The sequence below is a fragment of the Rhinoderma darwinii genome, chromosome 6 (assembly GCF_050947455.1).
Source record: "Rhinoderma darwinii isolate aRhiDar2 chromosome 6, aRhiDar2.hap1, whole genome shotgun sequence".
NCBI lineage: Eukaryota > Metazoa > Chordata > Amphibia > Anura > Rhinodermatidae > Rhinoderma > Rhinoderma darwinii.
The window spans coordinates 28,709,102-28,723,833 of NC_134692.1; the positions used below are offsets into that span (position 1 = coordinate 28,709,102).

Sequence of the window (14,732 nt, forward strand, 5' to 3'; positions counted from 1 at the left end):
ACTGATAGGCTCCTATGAAGCCCTGCCGGACATCATGTTGTCATCGTTACATGAGAATACAACAGGATGGGGGATTTCTATGATGGTTAAAAAGTGGTTGATATTCTCATCAAAGTACAAATAGCAAAAACGTACACAACAATAGTATTTATTTTGTTGCTTTCTTTATGTATGCAAATATATTAAAGCATCCAATCAATAGACACAAGGTCAAGTATGAGAGAAAGGAAGGACCCCCAAAACGGTGGATCAGCGTGTACCCGTGCACATTTCCCTCCTGCAGCATATGTGTGAGTAAGGACTTGTATCTTTATAAATGTAAGCCATTATGACCTTGTATTGGATAAAAAAAAATTCTATTGATCGTATGCGTTGAAATATTTGCGTACATAAATAAAGCAACAAAATAAAAACTATTGTTGTGATCTTTTTTGCTATTTGTTTCTGGATGAATTTGTGAGTGTGAAGAAGCTCACTGGACACGTGAATGGTCTTGGCTGTGATTGCTCTCTGGTCAAATAAGATTGTGGATAATAATCTCATCATCCATTCTGTATTGCTTAGTAATGCTAGAAGTGTATTTTTAGGGGATGCAGTTGCACCTGGGCCCTGGAGTCTGAGGGGGTCCAAAAGATCTTTCCACCCATTTGAGCAGAACAGTACTATAAATAACCGGTGAAAGTTCGGGTGCCCAGTTTTGGATTTTGCATTGGGGTCCAGGAGCTTTATATTAGTCGTATCTAGTAATAATAATAATAATATATGTTTTCAATTATTCAAGGAATATTGATGGTGTATCTAGGGGCTAGACATTTGGATGGTAAAGTCATTATCATTAACCACCCTGAAAAGTAAGGGTCAAAGATTTATGCCCCTCACAGCCAACTACTGAATTACCAGTAGTAAATGAAATTGGCAAGTCAATTTATATTTCAGTTTTACACATTCTAATATATTTGCAAATATTTGTATCCCCTCCTCCTCCAATAAATTGTACCCATTCTCCCTACACATTGCACATCATTCTACTGTTTAATTCAACTTGTAAAATGAATTCATGATTTGCTGTCTTTGCTGCTACACTGCAATGCATTGAATGAGCTCTCAATCCCAGTGCATCTCAATCTCGCACAAAAAGCTCTCAAAATAATGTATTAGTAAGCAGAAAAAAACAATACAGAGTAGCATTATAGGATGACATAACTGCAGATAACGGAAGGTTAGAAGTAATTCCTTCTACTAAAAAAAGTATTTCTGAGTTGCTGGAAATAGCTTAGAAAAATCAATGAAAAACACATTTTGACTATGATTTTGCTTCACGAGGACTCTTTCTAAAATATGTTAGTGTCCTGGAAAGGAAAATGATCAAAACAACTATCAGTTGGCTCTGGTGTTCTAGATAATCACAGCTTTTTCTTGTAAAAAATATAGTAATGTCAATATAATCATGTCAAATTTCTTCTGGAAGATCTTTTGTAAATGACTAACTATAATTGGCCATCATGGGTGGATTCCATCATGACATATCAACATTTTTTTTTTCTATTGTTGATATGTCATGATGGAACTGCTTTATTGCAGATGCTAGATTGGCTGGAAAGAAGTCTAGATATAAGTGCAGAAAATGTACGGCATCCTAAATTAAGATAAGTGACAACATTTAACCAAAATTTGGAGCCTCCTTACTTTCAAGAAATTTTTTAACAGGAGATGGTGAAAACAATTGTCCATCAAATTTGAAGCCTTTTCTATATTCATGCAAGCTGATTTCCATTATGCAATATAGAGCATTGGTGCTCTATATCTTAGAAGCATGAGGCAACCAGAAATTGTAATTTTCATGATCGGTCGGTCAAAACTAGTTAAGAACCGATGAAATTCTTCTGGAAGCAAAATCATTGTTGACCAGTTTATCATTCTGTCCTTCCAACATTGGTTGCTCATGAACTGACTTCACTATTTGGTTAGTTCACTTGGTTTCCGGGAATGGAACCACTAAAAACACCAGTGGTTGTGCTATCTAGCAGTTTAATCCAATGCTATATAATCTAAAAATGTAAGTGTAATTTTTTTCTGCTATCGTCCACACAATAATGGTTGCTCCAAACAGCTTAGTTACTGGTGATTCATTATTGCCAATTTAGTGTGATTATCTGGAAACCTATTGTGTCTTAGAACTACATGATCAGATTCTTAGACAGAAAAAATTACATGTATTATTGTACATGTTATTGCAAAAGGCAAATTAAAAATCCTTTTTGTGCTCTGACATAACCCTTATGCATTAAAAGGAGATTTCCCAAGAGAAGTTATCGCTAACATATGCCATGTTGAAGAGCCTCCCATCCAACCGCTTTTCAGGTAACTATAACACAACCCCATTCACTTTAATTTAATAAAATGGGGTTTGGGTAATGGCTGTAGAGACCTCTGTCACTACGTTCTCTGGATCGTCAAGGTCCCAGAATTCAGACCGCCCTGATCATAATAATATGGCATATCCTAGCGATATTCCATTACATTCTAAGATGGAAATATCTCTTTAATACTTCTAAATAACTAGGACATAAGAAACTTGACGTACTTGTAAAAGTTTCATATTCAAAAAGAGAACAAAAAATTCTAAAACAAATATTTAAATTGTTTCGTCATTTCCATAGAAGGAGTTTTTTGTTCCTGGTTGCTAGAAAAGAGCTGATTATTCACAAATACATTTTAGTCAATTTATTCTCAAGATTATACAGATGTTAGGCTGTATTTTTTAGCTTTGTTAACCAATTTGAATCCCTCAGTTCTTATTTTAATAAATGCACGTGTTGTCATGGAAACAGATATGCACTGACAATTCAAAGATTGGATTCACCCATGATTATATTCTGAAATCTATAAAAGAGTGTGAATGCACCTTCAAATAATTTCTTTGTTAAGTAGAAGTGATCCTACGTACTGTATCTACCAAAAATTCTTCTAATACTGTTTTACTTTGGGGACTTGCTTCTAAGCGTACTTAAAAAAATGGTGGTACATCTAAATCGGGATACATAAAATAAGCACAATCTTAAAAATAAATTAGATACTTACGCCATGCTAATGACGCTGAAGTCGAGCCAGTTCCATGGGTCCCGCAGAAAAGTGAAGCCTTCTAAGCAAAAACCTCTTGCCAGAATTTTTACTAGAGATTCGAAGGTATAAATCCCAGTGAAGGTATATCTGCAGTTCACAATAAGATGATCTCACATTGGGTTACAAGACTACTGTACATCCGTAATGAAAAGAAAGTTTATGTTGTTTATCACTTACTCTACATTCTTGGTCCACTCCGGGGGATTACTCATGGTCATGAACACACAGTTGGTCAAAATAGTGCACATTATGAGCATGCTGAATAATGTAAGAAAGAGTTAAGGAAGTTGACAGAAGTGTGTATAAACATAATGACAATATGGTTACTGTATTAAGGTGCATTTACATATTTAATGGCATCCAGTCTTCCAGGAGAAGTTGGCCACGAGATTAAAGGCTATGAAAATGTTTATTGTTTTGTTTTATAAAAAAATGTTTAGAATTGTGATTGGTGCAACTTTGTAATTACATTTTATTAAAAATTATTTTTACTTTTTGAGATACAGCTGTTGTGTATCCTAGATACAAAGCAGCTGTATCTTGCTCTGAGACTTGAATCCGTCAGGTCAGCGGCACTGACACAGGTTCAATGAAAGCGAGTCCTGAGTGTCTCTGACACGAAGGATCTATCTGTTATCTTTCACATCTAAGTTATGTCACTGAATCCGTCAGTCCCGTTGACCTGACGGATACATGTTTCAGCGTACGATACAGCTGCTCAGTATACAGGATACAAAGCAGCTGTATCTGAAAATGTAAAAATATTTTTTAATGAAATGTAACTACAAAGTTGCACCAATCACACTGATACACATTTTTATATAAAAAACAAACAAAATGTTTTCTAAGGTGTACATAGCCTTTAAATTAATTTACAAATCTCATGCTTTTGAAATATTATCAAGTGGTATAAAGACAGTATTAATATATTGCCTCATTTTACCCATCAAAAATTATTTCATGGGCCAAGAAAGTTTGGGTCACATGAATGTCTGGAAACCAAGGATGCAATTAATTATATATAAAAAAAAAACATAAAAGAAACCCTATACATTAGCATACTGTAGCACTAAAGTAACGTCTGGAACTCAAAATTTTTAGAAATGATGGACATATAAGGCCATAATCTAAGAGAAGTAGCAAGACAATAAGGCCACGTTCAAACGTGGCGGAATTGCTGTTGAATTCCGCTGTGGACAGTCCGCAGTGGAATTCTGCAGCAGCCGTTTTTTACATTTGTTTCCATACATTTTTAGGAAACTTAGTTCAGATGCTATGGAAAATAACTGTGCGGAAATTAGGCTGCGGTGCAGAATTTCCCCTCCGCAGCATGCTCATTACATTGCGGAGAAGCGGAATTTCACTGCAGATTTCAGCCTTTGCAATGCAAAAACTGAAATCTGTGGGAAGTCCGCTGTGATATCTGCAACGCGTGAATTACCTGTCAAATATGCAAATGTTGCTGCAGATTAGTTACGTAATTGCCCCGAATCTGCACCAACATTTGCAGCTGAAAAATTCTGCCACGTGTGAACGTGGCCTAAAAAGACAACAGTAAAAAAGGCCTATATGAACTATATTGAACTGCTAATATGTTCCCGTATTCAGTGTTTTTTTAAGTGTCTTGGAAAACTACAACTCCTAGCATGTTCTGACAGTAGTAGAGAGCCACAGGTTGGAGAACACTGCTGTAAGTGGTTGAGCAAAATGTTAAACTCCGGTGATGTCAGCATGTATAGCACGTGATTGCTGCGACCAGTGATTGAACTGTTTGATCAGCCTTAAAATGAATCTGTCACCATTGTTATGTTGCCATCTTTGAGGACAGCATTAGGTAGCAATATAGATGCTGATCTCAGCGTTGTGAGACTTTACTTCTGGCTGTGGCGTAGTTTCTGTACAGCCTATAGTTTATTCGTTGCAGTGCTCGCACTGCGCGCTGAGAGGAAGGAGTTCTCAATACTCATGAGCTGCTCGACCCCTGCCCTCCTGTCGCTAATTAACATTTTCCTCACTATGCCTATTAATAGGAGAACAAATGAACACAAAAAATGCTCCTTAGTGCAGTAAAAAAGAGAAGGGTATGAAAATCCACTGGGGTGACCGAGCCGAACTCACCAGAGTTGGGATGCGTGTGTAGGAATATTCTCAGCGTGGTTGTTCCTCCGCCTGCAGACCTCAATCCTGAGATCTTTAATGATATAATAAAAAGCAAAAGGAAAACACAGGATCCACCGGGCGCCACCAGAATCAGAAAGACTTGAGTTAATACTTAAAGATGATTTAATGAACGTACAATGCATTTCAAGGTCGATCTGACCTCTTCCTCAGGTACATACAAATGGATCTTGCATTTTTCTTTTGCTTGGTGTTATATTAATAGGAAAAAACGGTCATACAGCTGCAGGTGGGCTCATGAATATCGAGGACTCCTTCCTCACAGCGCGATGCGAGTGCTGCAACAAATAAACTGTACATTTTACAAAAATTATGCCACAGCCAGCCACAACTACCTTAAAGGGGTTGCCCAGGCACAGACAACTGATGACCTATCCACAGGATAGGTCATCAGTGTATCATCAGTGGGGGTCCGACACCCAGACCCCACACCGATCAGCTGCTCCGGCTGCCTCCAGGCACCGGATGTCCATGACAGAAGGAGATGGCTCTGGTCACGGAATAGCGGCCGATCTTCAGTATTGCAGCTCTGCTCCTATTCAAGTGAATAGGAGCAGAGTTGCTGTTGTTCAGCTCGGCCGCTATCCAGTGTAAGGGGCCATCTGCTTCCAGGTCTGTATACTGCATACCCTGCATAACATCCAGCACCTGGAGGCAGCCAAAGAAGCTGATTGGTGCGGGGTCCTGGTGTCGGACCCCCACCGATCATATGCTGATGACCTATCCTGTAGATGGAAGTAACTAATTCTAAACATTGACATCAGAAATCTCTTTTTCCTATTCAAGATATTTATAGGTTCCGTGCAAAAAAAGAAAAACTTTAACCTAGGTAGGCAACTGGTAAATAGAGAGTTAGTGGTAGATATCGGGCAAGTCAAGGGAAGATCACCAATTATTTTCAACCCAGAGGTCATCACAGGGATTGGAGCCAAAATGAAATGGCTAATTCTCAGGTAATTGTAATTTTCAAGGTCCACTGGGTACTCTGATTTTTAATTAGTTCTTCTAAGCTTTGCGATAATACATAAATATGCTATGTCTGCTCCATTTTGGAGAAATTTGCTGTGTGTGTGTGTGTGTGTGTGTGTGTGTGAGTAAATTACTTCTGCAATTTTTTGGACAAATCCTTAAAAGGGTTCTCCCAAAATAGAGATTTATCACCTACCCACATCATCAATGGGGCCCCACCTCTGGGACCCCCACGATCATTAGAACTGGGGTCCTAAGATTCCCGTTCTTCCTCACTGCACGTCAGCAGTGAGATGAATTTTGAATGAAGCAGCGGTCGAGCTTGCGTGATGCTGCTCCATTCAAGTCTATGGGACTGACTAAGACAGCCGAGTACATCGCTCGATTGTGTCAGTCTTGTTTGAAATTGAATGCAGCAGCAGGCACATGCTTGACCGCCGCTCCATTCAAGCTCCTACTCACCTCAGGGGGTGCAGTAAGAAGGATCTAGGAACTTGGGACCCCCATTATAGTGATCAGTGGGGGTCCCGGTGATCAGACATTTTCTCACCTATTCTGTGGATAGGTGATAAATGTCAATCTTGGGAAAACACCTTTAAGGGTCAGGATATGTATTGAAAAAATATATTTTAAATAGAACCCTGTATAAGTACAGTCGATGGCCTATACATGATCACTTATCTCCTACTACTGTTCTTGGAGTTCCCTGTTTCTAACAAAACTAGTAAATTATGTTTAGACTATGGTTATTTCCATGGTAGGAAAGTGGCCGGGAGCAGGTGTGTAGTGCAGACATGTATAGTCTTTAGAAAGCAATCATGAACAGTCAATTTCAATGTGATGACTGATAAGTGTCCCCCATACAAATGAATTTATTGTCAGACTGCCATAGTCCGACAGGTTAATTTTTCTTAAAAGGTTAAGAATGACTTCACTAATGACTGATCCAATCAACAGAAATAGTATCCGCATAACACCTTATTGGTTTCTTAATTTACATAATTCAGAGGAGTTTCCTGGTGTCTAGGAACCGTAAAGAGGATTTCCACCTAAAATTTAGAGAGCACTGGTCCATTCAGATGTGATAGCCATTTTGAAAAGCTTCTCAGAAACCGAAGTCTGAGGCCATGTTCACAGAGTTTTTTTACACCTGGCTGAAATTGCCTCCCACATGTCCTATCTTGAGGCGTTTTCCACCTCATAAACCCAATTGAAATCAATGGGAGACGGAAAAAATGCAGCCGCAAGGTTTTTCCCTCTGCCTGTTGAAGAAATAGGTAAAAGAAACGCGTCAAAAAACGCCTGTGGTGCAAAACCACTCTGTGTGAACACACTTTACAAAAATGTCCGCCACAGTAAACAGAAAATGCCAATATCTCTGTAGGTAAATAAAACCTAACTATGAAACTTTAGCTGCTGCTATAACTACTAATTTACTAATCCAGGACCATTGTCTTGTGTTGGATGGAAATGCACTTTCAGGTGCTATCATTTATGTAAATGGAGAAGTAAAGAATATTATGGAAATATTCTATTCAGCAGGCATCTTCTCATGCTTCAAGTGATTTACATTCTAATGTGTTTCCTCAGTTGACTTTTGTATATCAATTCTTTGAACCTTGACCAAAAACAGGAAAGCGATACATTTGCATGTCTGCATTTGTTGACCTTGAGAGAAAACCTTTTTATGCAAATATACACTTATATTATAACGTATAGTCTGCAGATTTACTCTCTCGGAACTCGCATCCTAGTCAACAGGAAAACATTTTCTACTTAAAATGGAATAAATAATGTATTATTTGCCAGATTCTTAAACTAGTCACTTGAGAGTCAGGACAGTCATCGGATGGATGGTGTGTGGTATAGAGTCTAGGTCATCAGACACCTGTAAACTGTTTACGTCACTTTTGATGGCATTAGCATAACATGCAGTGCCGTTCTTGCTATCAAAACGATGGAAACCTCAATAGACCCCGTTAAAAGTCAATGGGGACCGACGGTCACCGTTTGGATATACTTATTTTGAAAACCTACATTCATGCTAAACTAGAGCAGACAAGGTTAAAAAAAACTTGGAGAAAGATCTCAAGAACTGTTGTACCTGTCCCTCTTTTCTTTTTTTTTATTGTTTTACATTTTTACATGGTAGATTCAGCACACAGTTGGAACAAATAAGTTTGTTTTGGCAAATGGACACATTTTTTAACACACGAGGTTAACAAGACCAATAACTGCTCTACCTGTCTGCCGGGTATGTATTTTTTTCCAATTTTCACAGTAAATCGCATAGAGGAAAGAGTGGTCCTTCCTCTCAAAAATCCCTGTACACTTTCAAAAAGTTAGTGTTCTCAATGATATAATTTATTTTGTGCAATTGTATTCTTGCACAAGACTAAAATACAAAAAGCACGATTAAAAAATAATTTCATACCATCTAAGCACAGAACCTTCAAACTGGTCCATAGCAATGGTCTATCAAGTCCTCAGGCTGGATTCCCACAGGTTATTGGTGCAGTTTTTGTAGCCAAACCCAGGAGTGGATACAAAAGAGGAGAAATATAAAGAAAAAACGGCATCAAAACCGCTCCAAAAACTGCTCTTTACCAAGAACCTTATAATCACATAGTAAATCTTAAGGATGCAATCCTTAGAAAAACGGTAATCTGCAGAAAAGGATATGAATGTACCAAAATCTTTATTGAGATTTTTCGTAAGGGGTTGAAGGGAGTTAAAATGTACAAGGCAGACGAGGCACTGAAGCGGAAGATTGCCTTCCCTCTATTCAATACTATAAAGGTCTAGACAGAAAGAAAACAAAGATGTGTTAGTTACAAAGAAGAAAATCAGAAGCAACAATTCACTACAGATATTTATATAGAAGGTGTAAAATATGATACAAGACTTGTCACAGTTGAACCATGATGGACAATTGATAAAAAATCTTAAACTTTTATACAAGATATTATGCAAGTATATTGACTGGCAAAACAGGAGATAACAGTTCCTGTACTCTACTTCTTGCTAACCTATCGAATGCATGTTTGCAAGAAGTGGGGAACAGTTATAAGGAAGTATGACTACAGGACCAGACTACACAGGGTTTGTTTGTAGTCTGTTACCATGGAGATATATAGATTTCCATAGGAACGGTAGACACAAAACAGTGAGATATTTTTAATGAAGAATATTTATAAAGTTACTTAATTTTTCATTTGAAATGCATTGGAGCAATACAAAAAATGACTGTAAAGGTGTACATACCCCCTTAGCATGGTTCTTCGCTCTAGGGGAACATAGGTGTCCATTGAAAACAATGGATGCTCATTCATTTCAGCTAGAAACTTGCAATACTTTGGTTTCACAGCAGTAGGACACCCCACAATTAACTTTATTTTGGGAACCTTTACATGTCTCCTCTACATGTGTATGGCCCACTTCCAAATACCACTCCCTCCATCTACACTATGACATTTTTTTTAACTATCTAGTAAAAAAAATATACTAAAGTCCACTTCTCTGCTACCTCTAAATGCTATTGCCATTGGCATAATCCTAATTATGTTTTGGGGGTAAATACAGCCCTATAGTGATTATCTATTATTTGGAAGGTCAGTACTCTGTAAACTGAATCCCAAATAGCTGCATACTGTATGCTATTATTTTCAGCATCTATTTGTGCAGTAAGTTGCTTGCACATACAGTGTCCTTTTCATCACAGACATGGATTACAAGAGACCTGAACTACTAAATATTGTGTAAACAGAAGAGGACAAAGTAACTCAGTCAGCAGCAAACAGATCATGCGCCCCACCCTAGATGCTGCCTGTAGGGCACCTTTTGTATTATAGGGGTTGTCCCTATTTCTAAAGCAAGCCACTCTGGCCAGCAGCTGATGACTGTGCGTCCGGCAGCTGAAATCCTAGACAATCAGCTGTTATCGGAAAGAGAAGGTGCACACAGACACACATGCCCCCTACAGTGGCTGCTGCAAGGGAGATGAAATATTACATGGAGCTCATTCAAATGAATAGTCGACCATGCAATACATGGTCATGACAAGTACGCCAGAGCATGCGCCATTCTTTACAGCAGTTATCCAATTCTAATACAGGCGGTTTGGATCACAGGACCTGAACAGGAATAAGACTGTTACAACGACACTCCAATAGACTGGCATGTATGGAACCTGCAGAATTTAATTTGATGAATTAAAGGAATACTCCATGCAAAACAATGGGTTATACCTAATAAAGGACCAGAGGGGGCGGTGCATGACAAACGGATTAAAAGTACACCAAAGAGAGAATCCCTGTTCATGAATCTCCCCTTCAGGCCTTAACTAGGCATAGCACAGAATATAAGCTTTGCTTGGGGTGTTCCTTTAAGAATTCTGAGGGATCTTTCACTCAATGGTTCATTCCTAAAATATTTCCCAATTTACAGAGCCTGGGTGTGTGCTTTATAATGACATTTATTGTATAATAAAGAAATACTATATTGTGCTACCTAATACAAAACATGCTGAGTACATAAATATGTATCTACTAGCTGGAGTGGGACCTGAGGTCATATAACTCGTAAGTTTATTTAGCAATGTAAATCCAGTCATGATTAAGGCTCTGTTCACATTAGCGTCATGGCTACTGTTTAAAATCAAGCTATGCCTAAATCATTTTAAAATAAACCCCTGACGGACTCTTTTGACTCATTTTGGGGTTTGTCAGGTTTTCATTGTCGTTTCACTATTTTTGACAGCAAGAAAAGGGACATATGTAGACTGCATTATGCATGTCGTCAAGATGCCGAAACTACTAATAAAAAAAGCCTAAAAGCATAGTATTTATAAGCATAAGTTACATATATTATATAAAACGATGTAAACAGTTTCTTACTCTAATTTGGAACAATTCTATTTCAATTTCTGATTCGTGCCCATCCTTTAAAAAAAGTTAAATACATTTATTTTTCTCCGGCTTTCTGAAATACTTTCGTATAATTGGATAATTCATCCAAATCAGTAAGTAATAGGTTTTATTTTCCATTAAACCAAAATAATTACAACTAATTATCTGTACAAAGCATCATTCTCCAAAGACGTGGCACGTTACTTATTACAAAAACTGCCTTTTGGCCGATTTTCAATAATATTCAAGTAAAAGTGATGGTAAAATGGAGAAAAAGTAAACACAGTGTAATGGTTTTGTTATAATGCCCACATCTACACTGCAAACACTTATAAACAGTCTATTAAATATGAATACAACATGAGGCGATTACAAAAAATTGCTCCTAAATGTCTTTTTCATGGTCATGAAATTCAGGACCATGATGCTTAGTGGAAAGGAACTACATTCAAAATGTTCGAGCCAATAGAAGTGACAACAAAATGGTGCCCAGAATAGTTATCCCTTTTTTAACCCTTAGATGCAGGGGAAGGGAATCACACCCTACAGGACTATATTATGGATGTCTATGAGCTTTATCTGCTGCTGTATGGAGCCTTCATGAGGCACTGTATTCTCCCCTCGAAGGAATTTCTGAAGAATGCAATTGTATAAAATCAGAAGCACGTGAAGGCACAATAATGGCCCATAGCAGTCTGTAGGCACCGTATTACAGAACTGCATGAGGCATTCTATTGAATTTGCTGACAAACCCCTACACAACTCAACCAGCGTATGGAATGTTTGGGTAAGCTCTGGAAAAAGTTGGATTAACTATGCTCGAACTGTCAACAGCCAAGAGAAGGACAGGCCATCAATGTTTGATAGGCATGGGTCTGACCTCTGGGACTCCCGCTGATCAGCACAATAATGGGCTGTGGTGCTCACTTGAAAGATACAGCATGGGACGAGCTGCAGTACCAGGCACAGCCACCTGTACAGATGATCCTATGTAATCAATTAAGGGGACAGTTCGCTTGCAGAGTAAAGACTACTTTCAGAAGTGAACACAAAATCTAAATTGCACTGCATATTCCATAACATCACAATCACATAATATTGCATGCAATTTTAATATAACTCCTATGGTAAAAAAAACAAACAACTGCATGTGATTTTCAACAATCGCAAAAAATCTAACATCCAACATTGTGGTCGCATGAAATTGCATGTACACATGTAAATATATTAGATGGGATATTGCACGAACACAATTTATCTCTGTGGAGCCCAGGCCATGAAAGAATACATCATTTAACAGATCTTTCCATAGCCACATATGATCAATTCACCAAACAATAGTGATCTGCTAAACACAAATCTATTATAGTATCATTTCCCCCTTGATCAGATATTTGTTTCATCCGTTAATTGAACATCTAGACTAATTATCACATTCTAATCCCTACAATTATCTTTGTCTGTTGACTAATTTAAGAATTTATAGCACTCAATCCAAGACAACCCCCTACCTTGAAAAAATACCCCCCATATGCATCCCTAAAGCTACATTCACACAAACGTAGTCAACCTCGGATGTGAAAACCTGCAGTTCTTCATGTCCGAGGTGCACCCGTGCGAGGCACGTTATACGCATCCCCCATTGACTAGAGTCTATTAAGGGACGCATGAAGCAGAAAAAATAGGATATGTCCTTTTTTTTCACTGACCCTTCACACGCTACTTTGAAAAATACATGAGTCAGTGTGACAGTCGTCGTTTTAACAGCCGTCACCCAGGACATGATACACGCCCGTGTTTGGACAGCTGTTACCACTGTCAGACAACCCCTTTTCTGTAGAATTTCACATCAGCCTATGGTATAGGTGACACTTAATGGACAAAAGTACAGAATGTGGACACCATATCTAGTTAATGAGTTCAAGTGTTTCAGAAACACCCATTGCATACTGTTGTACTGTATAAAATCAAGCACGCAGCCGCGTGATCTCCGTAGACAAGGATTGGTAGTATGTAGCATTGTTATTGGATGCCACTTTTGCTACAAGGTACGGGAAATTTCTGATCTGCTAGATCTGCCTCAGTCAACTTTAATGGACCTTTTAATCATTGACCTACGAATGATTGGCCTACGAATGTTTATTTCCTATAATTTCCCTGTGTAAACAGGGCAGCAATCAGCCAACAATCGAAAAAGGCTTGTATGTAGGCTCATCGGATTTTAAATGCGACCCAAGAAATGGTAATTTCTCGACAGCACATTTTCATGCGCAAACATGGGATGTACTGGCAGTTTACTTTGCGATCCTTGCTCCATTTGGAGTAAATGTGCGCTAATCGATGTGCTGTATTGTCGATCGGCGATCATTTACCAGGCAGAAAATCTGTCCGTGTAAAAGGGCACTTAGTGATATTATGAAGTGGAAGCGTCTAAGTGTAACAACAGTTCAGCAATGAAGCCGTAGATCATGCAAACTCAGAGAGGGGCTGCCAAGTGCTGAAGAACAGGGTGCATAAAAACAGTCTATCCTCTGTTGTATCACTCACTACAGGGTTAAAAACTGCCTCTAAAAAAGTGACATCAGCACAAAAATTATGCGCCGGGAGCGTCTTGAAATTAGTTTCTATGGTGGAGCAGCAGCACACAACCTAAGATCACTATGCACAATGCCAATGGTAGGCTAGACTGATGTAAAGCACGCCACGACTGGACTCTGGATCAGATAAGGGTAATGTTAATGCTTCAACATACGAACACATTAAAGACAATTGTAGATTCCAACTTTGAAGCGACAGTTTGTGGTTCGGCTATTTCGAGCTCCAGCATGACTTTGCCCCTGTGCACAAATCGAGGTTGAGAAATACATTGTGTTTGGTGTGGAGGAAACCAAGTGGCTGCACAGATCCCTGACTGCAACCCCATCCAACACCTTTGGGATGAATTAGAACATTGATTGTGAGCCAGATCTTCTAGTCCAACATCACTGCCTGACCACACAAATGCTCTTATGGCTGAGTGGGCGCAAATTACCACACACTCTAAAATCTTGTGGAAAGTCTTTTAAGAAAAGTGGAGGCTATTATTGCTACAAAAGGGGCCCAACTCCATATTAAATTGTTTGTCTCATATAGATAACCCCTGTCCATATAACCTATTAGGGCATATGGACATCATAGAATAGGTTCCCCTTCTCTGGGCCCCTCTCTATGAGCCAGAATGAAGAGTTGTCCTGTACGAGCGGCTCCTGTCCAGGCAGAGTTCATCTGAATGACCACCATGTAATACTACATTTCCCTTGCAGCAGCCACTGTAGGAATGCCTGGCCATTCATCGCTGCCCCCAGAAAAATCTGCTGTTTGCCAGGTGTGCCAGAAGCGGGCCTCGGGGCGATTTGCTGATCATTCCGACAGTTACCTTTTGAAAGGAGTTGTCACTAATGTCACCACCTATTCCATGGTTTTGGAATGGGATTTCCAACAAGCTCATATAGGTCAGGTGTCTACATACTTTTAGCTATATAATGTAACACAGGCGTCCTTGCACTTACATGATGC

At 38.8% G+C, this 14,732-nt stretch overlaps 1 protein-coding gene across 6 annotated transcripts in view; it reads right to left on the bottom strand.

The window, feature by feature from the left end:
- Positions 1-14,732, bottom strand: part of LOC142655346 (sodium channel protein type 2 subunit alpha-like) — a 136,445-nt gene that overhangs the window by 92,066 nt on the left and 29,647 nt on the right. For all 6 annotated transcript variants that reach the window (XM_075829385.1, XM_075829389.1, XM_075829384.1 and 3 more), the window contains exons 3-5: positions 8,951-9,071; positions 3,301-3,388; positions 3,082-3,210 (exon numbers count right to left, since the gene is read on the bottom strand). In XM_075829385.1, coding sequence (XP_075685500.1) covers positions 3,082-3,210; positions 3,301-3,388; positions 8,951-9,071 — 338 coding nt within the window. The remainder of the gene's footprint in view (positions 1-3,081; positions 3,211-3,300; positions 3,389-8,950; positions 9,072-14,732) is intronic.